This window comes from Schistocerca piceifrons, chromosome 5 (genome assembly GCF_021461385.2).
Source record: "Schistocerca piceifrons isolate TAMUIC-IGC-003096 chromosome 5, iqSchPice1.1, whole genome shotgun sequence".
Lineage (NCBI taxonomy): Eukaryota > Metazoa > Arthropoda > Insecta > Orthoptera > Acrididae > Schistocerca > Schistocerca piceifrons.
Window position 1 is genome coordinate 489,137,902 of NC_060142.1, and position 17,707 is coordinate 489,155,608.

The following is a 17,707-nucleotide window of genomic DNA, read 5'->3' on the forward strand; positions in this document are numbered from 1 at the left end:
TAGTACGAATGCACTTAAAAAAATAAGAAATTCGGTGAAGTTCTTGTCCGCGTAATTCAAAGGTCCCGTGCAAAGTTTTAATCTCCTGGGACGTTTGACATCAGTGCACATTCCGCTGCAGAGTTGAAACTTGTGTGTATTTACGACAAATCACGAATCCATATTTAACGTACACCTGGGTATCGCATCACGGCTTTCATAGTCGTTTTCCACAATCTCTGGTTGGGTTTGTTTAGAACGTAATCATCTCCATTTTTCCTGTCCTAACACCACGTTTGTTTCTCCACTACGTCTTTATCTTCTCCCCTCTTCATCACACACTCCTTCAATCCAAAGATCCATCTGTTTCTAGAACTTCCTCTAGGTCTGCTGCCTCTTAATGTCATTTCATGGGCTTCTATCGGTATCCTGCATACACCCATTCTTCTAACATGCCCGTAACATCTCAAACTTATCTTTTCTATGGCCTCCTGCATGCATTTCTCTTTCACTGTATCTCTTGCCGACTCATTCCTCATTCTACCCATTCTACTCAATGCGGTTCTACCATAATCGTCAGAAAAATGCGAAACGATGGGGTTCTCGAAAACATGCCCCCCAAGCTGACACCAGGAATACGAGAAGCACAATGAAAAATTACGTATAAAGGACAGATTATACGTCAATCCCTCTTACCAACTCCACTGACGGGAAAAAAAGTGCAACACTAAAAAATGTAGAGTAAAGATATTTTTGGAATACGTTCGTCTAATAATATAGTTAAGTGACTTACGTTATAGGACCACAAGTTAATGTACACGCGAGATAAGCCATTGCAAATGTCACATGCCGGTACATTAACAGCCATAGTGTTGACTGCAAGTATGTAAACGTGCCGGATATCACTTTGTGGGATGGAGTTCCATGCCTGTTGCATTTGGTCGGTCAGTACAGGGACGGTAAACGCTGTTTGTGAATGACGCTGGAGTTGTTGTCCGTTGATGTCCCATATGTGCTCGTTAGGAGTCAGATCTGGTGACAGAGCAGGCAAAGGGAACATTTCGACACCCTGGAGATCATTTCAGGTTGAAACAGCGAGCGTTATCCTGTTGGAAAACCCTCTGGAATGCCGTTCATGAATGGCAGCACAAGATCGAATCACCAGATTGACGTACAAATTTGTAGTCAGGAAGCGTGGAATAACAACGAGAGTGCTTTCCAGACAATAACTCCACGGGATAGGCCCAGTGTGCCTAGCATATAAACAGGTTGGTTGCTGACCCTCAACTGGCTTCCTAACGAAGCACGGTCACCACTGGCACCGAAGCGGAACCAGATTTCATCAGAAAACACAACAGATCCTCACTCTGCCCTTCAGTGATCTCTCGTATGACACCACTCAAGTCAAAAATGGTGGAGTGGAACGCGCGCTACTGGGCGTGTGCCTCGGAGGGCTCGGAGCTGTCCTCGATGTAACCGGATTGTAGCAGTTAGTTGTGTCACTGTGGTACCAGCTGCTACTCAGTTGCTGCGGCAGATGCAGTACGATGCGCCACAGCCACGCTCCAAACACGAAAGTCTTGCCTCTCGATAGCCCCACATGGCCGCTCGGAGCCCAGTCTTCTCGTGACGGTACATTCTCGCGACCACCTCTGCCAGGAATCATGTACAGTGGCTACATTCCTATGAAGTCTTTCTGCAGTATTGCAGAAGGAACATCTATCTTCTCGTAGCCCTCTTACAGGACCTCATTCAAACTCAATGAGGTGCTGATAAATGGCGTCTGTTTCGCCTTAAAGGCATCAACTCACCACGCCCAATCTCAAAGGTAGTAAGTAACGTTACAGTGTGTATTTAAAGCAAACCTGATTTGTATCCTCATAGTGGTGCTACTAGCGCTACCCTCATGCGACAGGCGAGAAATTACAATAGTCATCAACTTTCAGACGTACAAACACGCCTACCAACTTTCGTCTATGTTACACAACTCCTTCTTGATGCTGCGATTTTTTTCCGTCTGTGTATGTTAAGGATCAAGTATTCTACCTGTTCACATACAAGCATATCAACTCAGTACGATCTTTTCTTATCCCTTTATTGTTTATGTAAATGCACCATATTTATGTTGGAGGTATATCTCATTTTGTTTATTTTCATAACAAAAACAAATATTGTTTACGATTTTCCATTGTTATTCGGGTGCCCCATTACGATCCCTGTGATTGAAACTGGTAGTTCAAGAAAAGTGTGTCTTCAGGCAGTAGTTTATTCTGGTGATCTTAATGTTCATGAAATACTTATCAGCTGTGAGGCACCACTTAAACCTTTGTGCTCAAGGTAGAAGCTGGATGTAATGTACATAATAAGAAAACGACCCCAGAGTTCTGATCTGTATTTACCTTTAACTTAACAGGGTCTAACTACTTCAGATACCTATCTGTGCTATCTGAGCATTGTTGTTTATTCTTTCGATATTTCTTCTGAACGCCGACCATAATACTCACTATTTGCATCGTTGCCTAGTCCTTAGCCTTAGGATAGGACGTAACGTTCCTAGACCCGTCCGCGTGTGTTACAGGTCTCGTGGGTGAGGAGGCGAGACTGGCACATCCTGTCCTCGGGACTCTACACGTACACCAACGACGACCGCTTCCAGGTAACCAGCTTCAACAACCGAGAAGACTGGACGCTGCAGATACAATACGTCCAGAAGAGGGACAACGGCACTTACGAATGTCAGGTGCGTACTTGGCAATAAGAGAAGTAAAGTCTTCCATTCTCCTCCACCAAGGGAACAGGTTTTTAACCGAGTTCCGGAGTAGTCTTAGAACCGTTGCGGATTTAGCTCCTGATCTGTAATAAATGTGAAAGGAACACGCTACAGATGTGTTAGGAAGACGCCCACTGTAACGAAAGCCAGCCATTCAAGCGGTGGTGGATCTACGCACAAGCGACCACGAAGAATGCTGATATTTGAGGCGCAATGTCCTACTGTGGTTGAAGTGCGACAGAACATATGGTTGTATCGTCACCAGGTCGGACCATGGCGAACTGGAACATGGATACAGTGCTTAAGACTTACATTCGGGCTAGTGGCATTCAAAAACACGTTCAGTTCCTCGTCCAGGTTGTCAAGTCCCAAGGAATGTCTACCGCCCGCTGCGAGATCCTCTGCCTCTACAGCGTCATGCGGATGTCATATGTACATCTGCATCTATATCATACTCCTATGGTGCGTGGCGGACGGTACTTTCGATACTACTGTCTGATACCTCCAATCCTGTTCCACTCGCTGACGGTGCGTGGGAAGAATGATCGTCGGTAAGCCTCTGTATTAGCTCTAATTTCTCGAATTTTTTGATCGTGGTCATTACGCGAGATGTATGCTGGGGGAAGTAATCTATTTTCTGACTCCTCCTGAAAAGTGCTGCCCCCGAAATTTCAATACTAAATCTCTCAATGATGCACAAAGCCTCTCTTGTAACGTCTGTCAGTGGAGTTTGTTTAGCATTTCCGTAACGCTCTCTCCCCAGCTAAACGATCCCGTGACGAAACGCGCCGCTCTTCGTTGGATCTTCTCTATCTCCTCTATCAGTCCTACCTGATAGGGATCCCAGACAGACGAACAATACTCAAGAATCGGGCGAACAAGCTCCTTATAAGCCACTTCTTTCATGTGGAAGTTACATTTCTTTAAGATTCTTCCGACGAATCTGAGTCTGGTGTCTGCTTTTCCCACTATCTGTTTTATATGGTTATTCCACTTTACGTCGCTCTGGATAGTTACGCCTGGTGTAGCTGCACAGTGGTGGATTTCTTTTTCTATATATGCGCAATATGTTACATTTATTTACGTTCAGGATCAACTGCCAGAGTCTGCACCATTCATCAATTCTCTGCAGGTCGTTCTGCAAATTCTTACAATCTTCTGGCGTTGCTACTTTGGTACAAATAACTGCATAATTTACGAATAGCCCTGAACAGCATCCGAAGCTTTCTACTAGATCATTTATATATACTGTAAACAGAAACGGTCTTATCACACTTCCCTGTGGTACTCCGGATATTATCTTTACATCTGTCGATTTAGTACCGTTAAGAGCGATGTGTTGAGATTTATCTGCATGAAAGTCTTGAATCCAATCGCAGGACTGCTCTGATACTCCGTAAACTCGTACTTTTCTCATTAAACGGCAATGCGGGACGGTGTCAAATGCCTTACTGAAATCAAGGAACACGGCATCAACCTGAGCGCCGTTGTTAACTGCGCTGTGGATCTCATGGAGGAACAGAGCGAGCTGAGTTTTGCAGTAGCTCTGTTTGCTGAACCCATGTTGATTTTTATAGAGGAGCTGTTCATTTTCCAAGAACGTCATAATTCTTGAGCATAAAACATGTTCCATAATTCTACAACAGATTCACGTCAACGATGTAGGTCTATAATTGTGTAGATCTGTTTTACGGCCTTTCTTGAAAACAAGAATGACAATCGTTAGGGACCTTACGTTGCTCAAGCGATCTACGTTAAATTACTGCTAGAAGGGAGAAAGTTCTTTTGCATAATATTTTTAGAATCTTATAGGTATCTCATCTGGTCGTAAAGCCTTTCCACTACTAAGCGATTGTAGCTGCTTTTCATTTCCGCGATCGGTTATCTCAGTACTGCCATTTCGATGTTCGTACGACGATTCAAAGGAGAGACAGTATTACGATCTTCCGTGGTGAAACAACTTCGGAAGACCGAGTTCAGTATTTCGGCCTTCTCTCTGTTATCTTCCGTTTCGATGCCGGTGTGGTCGCTGAGAGAATGAATAGATGATTTTGCCCACTTGATGATTTTACATACGACCAAAATCGCTTAGGGTTTTTACTCGGGTCGGTTGACGTCTTTCTTTCAGAATCATTAAACCGTTCTCTCATTGCTCTGCTAACGCTCATTTTCGCTACGTTCAGCTTTTGTTTTACAGCTAGGTTTTTACTTCTCTTGAAGTGGTCTTTGTTTACATAGCACTTTTCTAACACGGCTATTAAACCATGGTCGATCTTTCCCATCCCTTAAAATCTTACTCGGAACATACTTGTCTAGGGCATATTAAACGATTCATTTGAATTTTTTCTATTTGCTCTCCGCATTTTCGTCCTCATCACCGAATATTTGATGCTGACTGCTGATATGTTCTGAAACTTGTATCCTGTCACCCTTGCTGAGCAAATATATCTTCCTACATTTTTTAACATTCATTGCAGTACCTGTCCTCATAGATGCTGTCACAGCCTTATGATCACTGATACCTTCCTCTGCATTAACTGATTCGATAAGTTCAGGTTTGTTTGTTGCCAGGAGGGCTAAGACGTTACCCTCACGAGTTGGTTCTCTAACTATCTTCTCAACGTAATTTTCGGACAAGACATTCAGAACAATGCCACACGATTCGCTGTCTCTGGCACCCGTTTTGATGGCATAACACTCCCAACCTATACCTGGAAGGTTGAAGTCATCCCCTATTGCAACGGTATGATCAAGAAAATTACTAATGATATTCTGCAGGTTCTGTCTGAAGCGCTCTACAACTACAGATCCTGACCCAGGTGATATATAACAGCATCCGATCACCATTTTTGACAGTCTTTGATATTCAATTTCCCCCAGATTAATTCACTTTCGGAGTCCGTGATAACGTCGCTAGATTTTATCGAATTTTGTACAGCAATAAACACGCCGCTACCATTGGTGACTAACCCATCCTTACGATAACCACTCCAATCTGAACTTAGGATTTCGTTGTCACTGACGTCTGGTTTCATCCAGCTGTCGGTTCCCAATAATGTTGGTGCATTATAACCTTCAGTAAGCGATACTAAATCTGGAACCTTTTCTTGGATGCTCCTGCAGTTTACTAAAATCATATTAACCTTTTCTGTCTCTGATCTGCGAGGACCAAGATTCTCTGAGGTCTCTGTGGCTGATTTGACAGGCAATCTTCTTTGATCCCAAGGAGGAGGGGTGGGGGGATTCTCTAACCTAAGAAAGGCCTATGTGCACCCCACATGTACTCCGCTACCCTAGTAGCCGCTTCCTCCGTGTAGTGAACGCCTGACCTATTAAGGGGAACCCTACGATTCTGCACCCGATAGCGGCGGTCGAGAAATTCTCACCAGAGCCCTCTGTACCTCTGGTTTCGACCTTCCACTCTGCTCCAAACCAGAAGACCGCGATCAACGCTGGTACGATGCTACAAATAGACAGCTTAGCCTGCACCCCACGTGCGTTGCTGGTTGCCTTCGCCAAATCCACAGCCGCCGAAAGGAGCCAAGGTTGACCTCAGAACGAAGCGGCAGGCGCCATTCGTGCCGACATGGGTCACTACATGCAGTAGGTTGCACCCAGTGCACTCGATAGCCGCCAGCAGGGCCTCCTCCACGTATGAGACCTCCGGCAAACATACCAAACGCACACTGGAATTCTTTCCCGCCTTGCCTGCTGTCTCCTTGAGGGGCTGCATCACCCGCCTAACATTGGAGCTCCCAATGACAAGCACACCCACCATCTGTACTTGTCCAGACTGGGTAGGAAAATCGACATCTGGCCCAACAGAAGAGGCATCCCGCCCTGGCTCATAGTTATTATGAACACTGTTTCTAAGATGCAGGGAGCCAACCGCACGGCCTGCTTCCTCTTCCGCCTTCCGCCCAGTGAGTAGCGAACCCACTTGCACATTCAAGTTAATCAGACTGAGTCTCAACATCAATTAACTGTTGGAAAGCACTAAAAAAGCGAGAAATCATATAGACTGAAATTAATAGTAGTTATTCAGATGGTTTTTGACAGTGATCGAAGGTTAGAGCGGGAATAGGTTAGTTCTTCTCTGATAAACGATGGTGTTTGGGACGATCGGGCACTCGACATCATGGCTCTGTTTACATGTAAATGAAGCATAGTTTCTGTAGTTGTATAGTATATTTATATCTATTTCAATACATAGTAAAACTTGTAATAATGCGTAACACACATATATCGCTTGCCGTTGCAGGCAGTAAGTTCAGCAAAACGTTTTCAACACTACAGGAGGTACAGATGTCATGACAATTGTTACACATAGACCATGGAATCACTTACCTTCTTTGGTATTAAGGGAAAATGACATACAAGTCAATAAACACACTCATGCTATGACTCCTGTGACAGTGACATTTCAGGGGTAATTTTCTATGGAAAACTTATTTTGATGTATTTTGATAGTTATTCCAAAGATGAACACATTTTTTAAAAAAATTTAGTAACTCTGTGAGATTTCCGGTGCTGCAAATTGTTGTCAAACGATTGATTTATTTTCTTCTTCCAAAAATTTGTTCTTGTAACGCGACATTAGTAATTAGAAACTTAATGTCCCGTGCTGGCTGTTGACACAATAATGGTATCTCGTGATACCTTCTGGGTTACACCTCATCTCATGCCTTGAAGAAAGCTGGCCAGGGTGGCCGAGCTGTTCTAGGCGCTACAGTCTGGTACCGCGCGACCGCTACCGTCGCAGGTTCGAATCCTGCCTCGGGCATGGATGTGTGTGATGTCCGTAGGTTAGTTAGGTTTAAGTAGTTCCTAGTTCTAGGGGACTGATGATCTCAGAAGTTAAGTCTCCTAGTGCTCAGAGCCATTTGAACCAACCTTGAAAAAAACTTTGTCACAATCATGGGATAAAACTGTGCTCAATTCGGGTGTGTGCCCTAAATGTTTACTGATTCTTATACATATGAAGATGAGGTGTCAACTGCATTTAATCTTGAAATGGAAACCATACGAAACGTTGAAAAGAAACTCATCAATAGAACAATTTTCGTCAGGGATTTAAATTCCGCGGATGTCGAAGACACCTCGATTCACTGTAATATGAATGAGAAAACAAGAAGGTATCACATAAATGGCGCGCCACAATTGGCAACTGACTACTGATACCTGTTCTAGTATTTTCTACACTGACCAGCTGGCTGCAGACCTCACTGACCAAGGGATGGAATATAGCGTCACAATAAAGTACAGACTGTGGTCTTGCTGTATTTCTTCTACTATCGTTCCCAGAACTATTTTTGTTCTGAGATTCCGTACTTCCATGTTTATACGCTCTTTGCAGTTTTCTTTAGTTAATTCTAGGTATGTTCTGGTGTAACATTTGACAAGTCACCCACACAGATGTGCTACTGAATTAAACAAAAGTAAGTAATAAAAATAAAAAATCTAACTGGCTGATACGTATTTTAGATCCACTTCCATCACTACTGTAACAACTGAAAATCACAGTGTGAGGATGCTCGCTGCTGCCACCTAAAAAAGCATCCTTGTCCTGTGGCTGTGCTGTGGTTTATTCCAGTCATTCTGACAGCCATCGTTCTTTGAATGTGCTCCAGTCTGTTGCTGAAACTGGTTAAAAGTAACACTGAAATGTTTTTATGAGCCTCGATACGTTGCAGATTTTACGTGACTCTAATCATCTGCACTTTTCTTTCTATGAATTTTATCTGCATGAAATACGTGACAGCGTTCACAGAACTCGTAGCAATATAAAGCGCATTCGGAATCATTGTTTTGGACAAATAATTGTTGGTACTTATCGTGCTGCTATAAAACTGAATGAGCGTTCTTCCAAGAAATATATGTTCCATTGCATATTTAAGTTTATGAACTGATTTGATGGTGCTGTATATACCACTGAAATGATCATGCGCGCCCTAAATGTTAATACCTTCTACGGGTAAATCTGGAGGTATCTCTGATGAGTGAAAGATTTGATAATCTTTGATCAGTTAAATGGCTTGGAGTGCGTTAAAGCTACAGAATAAAAAATTCTTTGTATAATCGCCATTCTAACGTATAGTGATGTTATCGATTATGAAAACAATGGAAAGGGAGCACAGGCATCACGAATTGTCTGAATAATAACATTCGGGAGGACCGGTAGCCAGTGGATGGATAGAAATATACTATATTTACATGGAGCTAGTATTTGTACAGATACCATTGGTGATCCTGTAGCTCTAGAAGAATGAAATTATAATGAAATACAGACCTTTAGCTGCTTACTGGCGTCGATAAATATCAATGGGGAAAGTTGCAAAATGTGGGCCCCGACCGGGACTCGAACCCGGGACATTCTGCTTACATGGCAGACGCTCTGTTAACAGCTAAAGGTCTAGATTGCATCATAATTTCATCCTTATATTTTGTTTTCATTACTGCCTAGTGTCGGCAATAAAGCAGTTTTCAAATGTGACGTAGTTACGTTAGATTCCAATTAATTGACATGTCATAAAACGGTAGAAACGAATGCAGTTGGTCGGACTGTATAATTACAGACAGGCTATAAAGCACATTATGCTATACACACTGAGACTTTAAAAGCCATGGGATTCCTCCCAGTATCGCTTTTGTTCGGCGTCGTGCAGTAACTCGGCGTGGCATCGACTCAACAAGTCGTTGGAAGTCTCCTGGAGAAATATAGAGCCATGCTCCTTCTATATCCGACCATAATAGGTCGTTTTCATATGTTAAAAAATTGGTTCGGACTGTTGTTATTCTTATTGATTATAACATTTAAATAACATTTAAAGTCAATATTCTCACCAAATATTCGTTACTTTTATGTAACTGAAGCTCAAAAATTATTAAATATTGAGATATAGTCACATGATCGAAAACGATCTGTTATTGCCTGATGCCCTTGTGATGTCACAAGCTATGAGTAAGACGGAGCTATACGTGTGTTGTAGGAGCGTTAACCGAAGTTAGGAGGTTTTTATGTACTTTCTCTGCAAAACAGTTTAGCTGTTTTGTGATGTAAAATGTAATTGCATCTTTTAAGTAACAATAGAAATGAGTTTCTTGAGCGCTGACAGTAGTATCGTTAGGAATGTTAGTGCATTCATGCTCCATCCATTTAGAGCTGTGATATGTGGAACGACGGACGTTTTTTTCACTGCTCCCTGCAACATCATTAAACTCATTCAAAGCTAAGGAATTGTAGATCTTTTGTAAATGGATCCGTGTATTACAACTAGATTGTTGGCTATGAGTCATGATCTACGACGCAAAGTATTATAAAATTATTCTTGGCAAAACTTGTAGAAGACACTCAGCAGAGGTGCTACATACAGTAGGTGTTCGGTGGCGCAACAGATAGTGCATCCGAAGAGGTCACATCTCCAAGCCCTAGAAGTGTCACATATTTTTAAAAGTTTTACATCAAATACGAAAATAGCGTTAGCAAGAACTGATTCTAGTAGTTGTTTCGATTGTGGGATGTATTATGTATAGCTTCACATTAGTCTCAGTCTGACAAATGGACAACAGAGGATAAACGCATTTGCTTTGCAAACAAACAATTCATTTTTTGGGAAAGCATTGCCAGAAGTGAAGATACCACCATACGCCCAAAATACAGCGAAGTGGAAGACGATGAGGTTATACGGAGAAATACGAGTATAGAGTATGCACAACATGCAGGTGACACAAAGGGCTGCGATGTTTGTGAGCGTAAACTAACGTTAGAATCTGAAGCAGACTTACCTCATCTTGTATGCACAACATGCAGGTGACACAAAGGGCTGCGATGTTTGGGAGCGTAAACTAACGTTAAAATCTGAAGCAGACTTACCTCATCTTCATGGAAGATGATGACACTGCAAAAGTCGAAACATTAACGATCCTAGATGGACATTACAAAGAGAAAAACATTGTTTCTAATGAAGTAAAAAGAGTGTCGCCACATTAACTAGAAAATATCTTTCTGGACGTGTCGTGTGCGAACGTGAGTGTATGTAAAAAAGCAAGGAAAACACAATAATATTCTGTTTCTGATGGGTATGGTGATGTTTTGTAATTGTGATTTAGTTTCCATACGAGTTAAAATGTTCTTTCGGGTTAAATTCGAGCCAGCGATGTATGGGCATCATCTTATAAAATTCGGCGGTCTACCGCTTTTAACAACTGAGCTACCGAATAATTCAGATGTAGTTGGATAAAAAAAAAACAGTTTTCACTAGGAGTTTAATGTCGTCGAATGACGCTGTCCTTCGTTGTAGCTGTGGGAGAGAATATCTCGGAAGTAATTAAATGTTAACTTCATAGTGCAACGTATTTTTAATTAAGTCAGTGAACTTGTGCGTCGATGCGGTCGCAATTTGTGGCTACAGTGCAACCACATTTTACGCATTTTATCATTCTCTGGAACACTCAAAAGCAACTTTCCGGGAGTTTTTATATACGTATTTGTGCAGTATGGTACTAAACATCATTAGTATCCCATTTTCCGAAACGTAAATTCTAAAACAATACATCACCGTGAATTAGCGTTATGGCACTAGGAGCAGCGAGCTAGCCAGTGATGTCACGGGCATCACGTGTCCGGAATGGAGCGTTTTAACGGTCTTTCAAATTGTTTGAATAGCATTTCCGTTTTTATGAAAGAATACCGTAATTCAAGACGAAAGAAAGCGTGTTAAGAGCGTTAAATGACATAATTATTTAAGGCAATTTCCGGAAAAGAGTCAAGTACCCTGTTGCGAAAGTGTTGCTGGAGCAGCATTTTGTGCACAGACCTCTCGATTATATCCCATAAATGCTCGACGGGATCCATCACGGGCGATCTGGGTGGCCAAATAATTCGCTCAAAATGTCCAGAATGTCCTTCAAACCAATCTCAAACAAATTCATGGCGCATTGTCTTCGGTAAAAATTCCATGATTTTTGGGAACGTGAAGTCCATGCATGGCTGTAAATGGTCTCCAAGTAGCCAAATATAACCATTTCCAGTTAATGATCGTTCATTTGAATAAGAGAACCCAGTGCATTCCCTGTAAACACAGCCCACGTCATTGTGTAGCCACCACCAGCTTGCACAGTGCCTTCTTGACAGTTTGGGTCCATGGCTTCTTGAGGTCCGCGCCACCATCGAACCCTACCGTTAGATCTTACGAACTAAAATAGACACTCATCTAATCAGGACACAGATTTCTAGTCGTCTAGGATCCAGCCGATATGATCAAAAGCCCAGGAGAGGCGCTGCAGGCGATATCATGCTGTAAGCAAAGGCAATGGCGTCGGACGTCTACTGCCATAACCCATTAACGTCAAATTTGACAACACAAACGCTGCCGCGCCCAGTCGTTAGATGAAGGCCATTGGCCATTGCATTGTACTTGGTGATAGTTGATGCCCGAAATTTGTTTATCGGCACAGTCTTGACACTGTGTATCTCGGAATACTGTAATCCCTTATGATTTCCGAAATGGAGCGCCTAGTGCGTCTATCTCCAACTGCCATTCTACATTCAAAGTCTGTTCATTCCCAACGAGCGGCCATAATCACATCGCACATATCCTTACATGAATCACCTGAGTAAAAATGACAGCATATCCAAAGCACTGCCATTTTATACTTTGTGTAAACGATACTAGCACCAACAGCATATGTGCATGTAGCTATTCCATGACTTGTTACCTAAGTGCATAACGGTGGTGACGCATCTCGCGCAAATGGCATGCTACACTATGTGATCAAAAGTATCCGGACACCCCCTAAAACATACGTTTCTCATATTAGGTGCATTGTGTTGCCACCTACCGCCAGGTACTCCATATCAGCGACCTTAGTAGCCATTAGACATCGTAAGAGAGCAGAATGGGGCGCTCCGCAGAACTGACGGACTTCGAACGTGATCAGGTGACTGGGTGTCGCTTGTGTCACACGTCTGTATGCGAGATTTCCTCACTACTAACCATCCCTAGGTCCATTGTTTACGATGTGATAGTGAAGTGGAAATGTGAAGAAACACGTACAGCACGAAAGCGTACAGGCCGATCTCGTCTCTTGACTGACAGAGACCGCCGACAATTGAAGAGGGTCGTCATGTGTAATAGGCAGACTACTTTCCAGATCATCGCAAAGGAATTTCAAGCTGCATCAGGATCCACTGCAAGTACTATAACAGTGGGAAGTGAGAAAACTTGGATTTCATGGTCGAGCGCCTGCTCATAAGCCACACACCACGCCGGTAAATGCCAAACGACGATTCGCTTGGTGTAAGGAGCGTAAACATTGGACGAGTGAACAGTGGAAAAACGTTGTGTGGAGTGAAGAATCACGGTACACAATGTCGCGATCCGATGGCAGGGCGTGGGTATGGCGAATGCCCGGTAAACGTCATCTGCCAGCGTGTGTAGTGCCAACACTAAAATTCCGAGGCGGTGGTGCTATGGTGTTGTCGTGTTTTTCATGGAGGAGGCTTGCACCTCTTGTTGTTTTGCGTGGCACTTTCACAGGACAGGACAGGACAGGCCTACATTGAAGTTTTAAGCACTTCCTTGGTTCCCACTAGTGAAGAGCTATACGGGGATGGCGATTACATCCTTCAATTCTATCGAGCATCTGTTCATAATGCACTGCTTGTGGCGGAGTGATTATACGACAATAACATCCTTGTAACTGACTGGCCTGCGCAGAGCCCTGACCTGAATCCTATGGAACACCTTTGGGATGTTTTGTAACGCCGACTTCGTGCCAGGCCTCACCGACCGACATAAGATTCCTCAGTTTAGCACTCCGTGAAGAATGGGCAGCCGTTCCCCAAGAAACTTTCCAGCACATGATTGAAAATATGACTGCGAGAGTGGAAGCTGTCATCAAGACTAAGGGTGGGTCAACACCATATTGAATTCGAGCATTACCGATAGAGGTGGCCACGAACTTGTAAGTCGTTTTCAGCCAGGTGTCGGGATACGTTTGATCACATAGCGTACATCGCTTTTGATCTAGGCACGCATAGTTTTAATCGTAGTGTCTGACTCTCTCTCTACAGTTTTTCTAGTGAGTGCTTTCACTCTAACCGAAGTCTGTCCATATTGGAGGCTTTTGTATGTTGTGTTGTTCAGTGCGATGACAGCTTTGATGCAGCTCACAATGCTACACTGTCCAAGCCTTTACATGTGTACGGAGTCTGCAAAAGCAATTTTATATTCGTTTCACACAAAATATTAGTATTATTTATTTTAATAATTATCTACACTTTGTTTTTTATATAACGTACCAATAGAAGGTAAATTATTCAGAACTAACTTTGAACAACTTAAATCCGAAGTACAGGTTCTCTCCCACATATCTGCTTTTTGTGCGTGGAGGCAATAGTATTTAAGTAAAAATTGTTGCCCTCCGCTGGAAAAAACAGTCAGGGACATCCAGCATGTTACTCTTTCAAACATAGGAATTTTCCCTTAAACATTCATAAATTTAAGGCTAATTACAGAATGCAATTAGGTTGCTAAGAATAAATAAGAACAACAAGAAAAAAACTTTTACATTCTCCACACATTTTTTCTCTGTTTGCGTGATAAGTACAATGCAACAGTGTCTACGCTGCAGTCCTAGTATTTATCTGAGCACCGAGGTCACAAAAGTCATGGGACAGCGACATCTAAACATAGAAATGCCGATACTATCGCGTGTACAAGTTATGAAAGGGTAATGCATGAATGAAGCTGTCATTTGTACTCAGGTGATTCGTGTTGAATGGTTTCCACGTGATTATGACCAAACGACGGAAATCAACAGATTTTTAACGGGGAATGGTAGTTAGAGGTAGACGCATGGGACATCCCATTTCGGAAAGCGTTAGGGAATTCAGTAGCCGCGCGGGATTAGCCAGGCGGTCTCAGGCGCTGCAGTCATGGACTGTGCGGTTGGTCCCGGCGGAGGCTCGAGTCCTCCCTCGGGAATGGGTGTGTGTGTTTGTCCTTAGGATAATTTAGGTTAAGTAGAGTGCAAGCTTAGGGACTGATGGCCTTAGCAGGTAAGTCCCATAAGATTTCACACACATTTGAATTCAGTATTTTGAGTCCCAAAGTCTCAAGAATGTGCCAAGAAGAATATATTTCAGGCTTTACCATGAACAACGCAGCGGTCGACGGCCTTCATTTAAGGACCGAGAGCAATGGCGTTTGCGTAGAGTTGTCGGTGCTAACTGACAAGCAACACTGCGTGAAATAACCGCGGAAATCAATGTAGGACGTACGACGATAGTATTTGTCAGGGCACTGTGGCGAAATATGGCGTCAATGAGCTATGGCAGCACACCACCGTCGAGGGTGCCTTTGCACAGCATCACCTGCCGCGCCTCTCCTGGCCTCATGGCGGTATGGGTTACATCTTAGACGACTGGAAAACCACGACATGGTCAGATAAGACCCGATTTCAGTTCGTAACATCAAATCGCGGGACCCAAATTGTCAACAAGGCCTGTGCAAACTGATGGTTGCTCCACAATGGTGTGGGCTGTGTTTACGTGGAATGCACTGGGTTCTCTTGTCCAAGTGGAGCGATCATTGAGTGGAAATGGTTATGTTCAGCTACTTGTAGACTTCATGTTCCCAAACAACGGTACAATTTTTATGAACGAAAATGTGCCACGTCACATGACCACAATTTGTTTTCGACTGGTTTGAAGGACATTCTAGACAGTTTGACCGAATGATTTGGCCACTCAGATCGCCCAAGGTGAATCTCATCGGACATTTATGGGACGTAATCGAGAGGTCAGTTCGTGCGCAAAATTCTGCACTGGCAACACTTCTGCAATTATGGACGTCTATAGAGATTCAGCATTGCTCATTATTTCTGCAGGGGACTTCCAACGACTTGTTGAGTTCCTGTCACGTCGAACTGCTGCACTATGCCCGGCCAAAGGAGTGTGAGACGATATTAGGAGGCGTCTCATGACTTTTGTCACCTCATTGTATAATAGTAAATAGCCTACATACAATGACGGAAATTGTGTTCTATGCTCGATGCCTTAAAACAGGCTACTTCAGAGAAAGATAGAAGACGTATGGGAAGCGTAATTCTATAAGCGATAATCCAATTTTATATATCTGGTGCTGTGGACATGTAAAACATATCTTTGAGAAAACAGTTGTTTAAATTACTATAAAGTCTGGAAGGTTTACAGATGGTATTATATTGCCCCTAAGCGCAACAGGAATCTCCACAACTACTGCAGTCTACATCCATTTTGAATCTGTTTACTGTAGACAAAACTTGGTCTCCGTCTATTATTTTGACTGCTTACACTGTCGGGGCCGGCCGTTGTGACCGAGCAGTTCTAGGTGCTTCAGTCCAAAACCGCGCTACTGCTGCAGTCGCAGGTTCGAATCCTGCCTCGGGCATGGATATGTGTGATGTCCTTAGGTTAGTTAGGTTTAAGTTGTTTTAAGTATAGGGGACTGATGACCTCAGTTGTTAAGTCCCATAGTGCCTAGAGCCAGTTGAACCACTGTCTGGCTTAGTATTATTGGAAATTTGTGGTAAGATCTTATGGGATCAAACCGCTGGGGGTCATCGGTTCCTAAAGTTACACGCTACTTAATCTATCTTAAACTAACTTACACTAAGAACAAAATGGTTCAAATGGCTCTGAGCACTATGGGACTTAACTTCTGAGGTCATCAGTCCCCTAGAACTTAGAACTACTTAAACCTAACCAACCTAAAGACATCACACACATCCACGCCAGAGGCAGGATTCGAACCTGCGACCGTAGCGGTAGCGCGGTTCCATACTGTAGCGCCTAGAACCGCTCGGCCACTCCGGCCGGTTACACTAAGGACAACAACACACCCATTCCCGAGGGAGGACGCGAACCTCAGACGGGGGGAGCCGCGCGAACCGTGTCAAGGCGCCCGTGACCGTTAGTATTATTATTACTACAATATTTGTTATTATGCTTTACCAAATTAACAAGTCCTCGATGCCTCAGGATGTGTTCTATCAACTGATCCGTTAATTTAGTCATGTTACGTCATTCTTTTCTTCCCGGTTCCTATCAGTACCTCATCGTTGGTTCTTTCTGTTGATAGGCTGCATTTTTAATGCTCTGTGCTACTATCATCATCAGTTACTTTGCTGCTCAGATAGGAAAATTAATTTACCACTCCTAACGCTTCATTTCCACATTCCCCCCGGTATCGATAGGTTTAATTGGAATGTATTCCAACAGCTTTGTTTTCTTTTTAGTTATGCTCATGACGGAACTGTTTTCCAGACACAATCTACTCACTGGACTCGCATTCGGGAGGGCGACGATTCAATACCGCGTCCGGCCATCGTGATTTAGGTTTTCCGTGATTTCCCTAAATCGCTCCAGGCAAATGCCGGGATGGTTCCTTTGAAAGGGCACGGCCGACTTCCTTCCCCATCCTTCCCTAATCCGCTGAGACCGATGACCTCGCTGTTTGGTCTCTTCCCCCAAACAACCCAACCCCACTATCTACTGCAAGTCCCTTGTCGTCTCTGATAAAATTACAATTGATGGGTTGTGCTATACAAATATTTGGAAATGGTTTCACGGGTGACTCGGCGCAGTAATGACTTCAAAATACTGGATGATTTTAATCTGTCCGATGACAGCCAGTGTGACAGAATGTTGTCACTCAGTTCGGAATAAATTATCCGTCCAGCTGTTACAGACCGGAACGACTCGTGATTTCGGCCTCTGCCAAGAGAAATTGTAGGTGGCAGGAGGGAGGGTAGCTGCTGTGCCGCTGAGGGCAGGCAGGCAGGCGGGCAGAAGTGACACCGCTGTTCCATTAGACGTTGCAGGACGACAACAAAGGGCCACTCTCTAAGTTGCCTGGTCGCAGAACTGCAGCACTAAGTCATTACAGTAATGGAAGCAGCTCCGGACCGACGACG

General features: G+C 43.5%; 1 protein-coding gene across 1 annotated transcript in view; it reads left to right on the forward strand.

Moving 5' to 3' along the window:
* Nucleotides 1-17,707, forward strand: part of LOC124799099 — a 266,488-nt gene that overhangs the window by 199,217 nt on the left and 49,564 nt on the right. Inside the window, exon 6 of the mRNA XM_047262637.1 lies at nt 2,558-2,719. Coding sequence (XP_047118593.1) covers nt 2,558-2,719 — 162 coding nt within the window. The remainder of the gene's footprint in view (nt 1-2,557; nt 2,720-17,707) is intronic.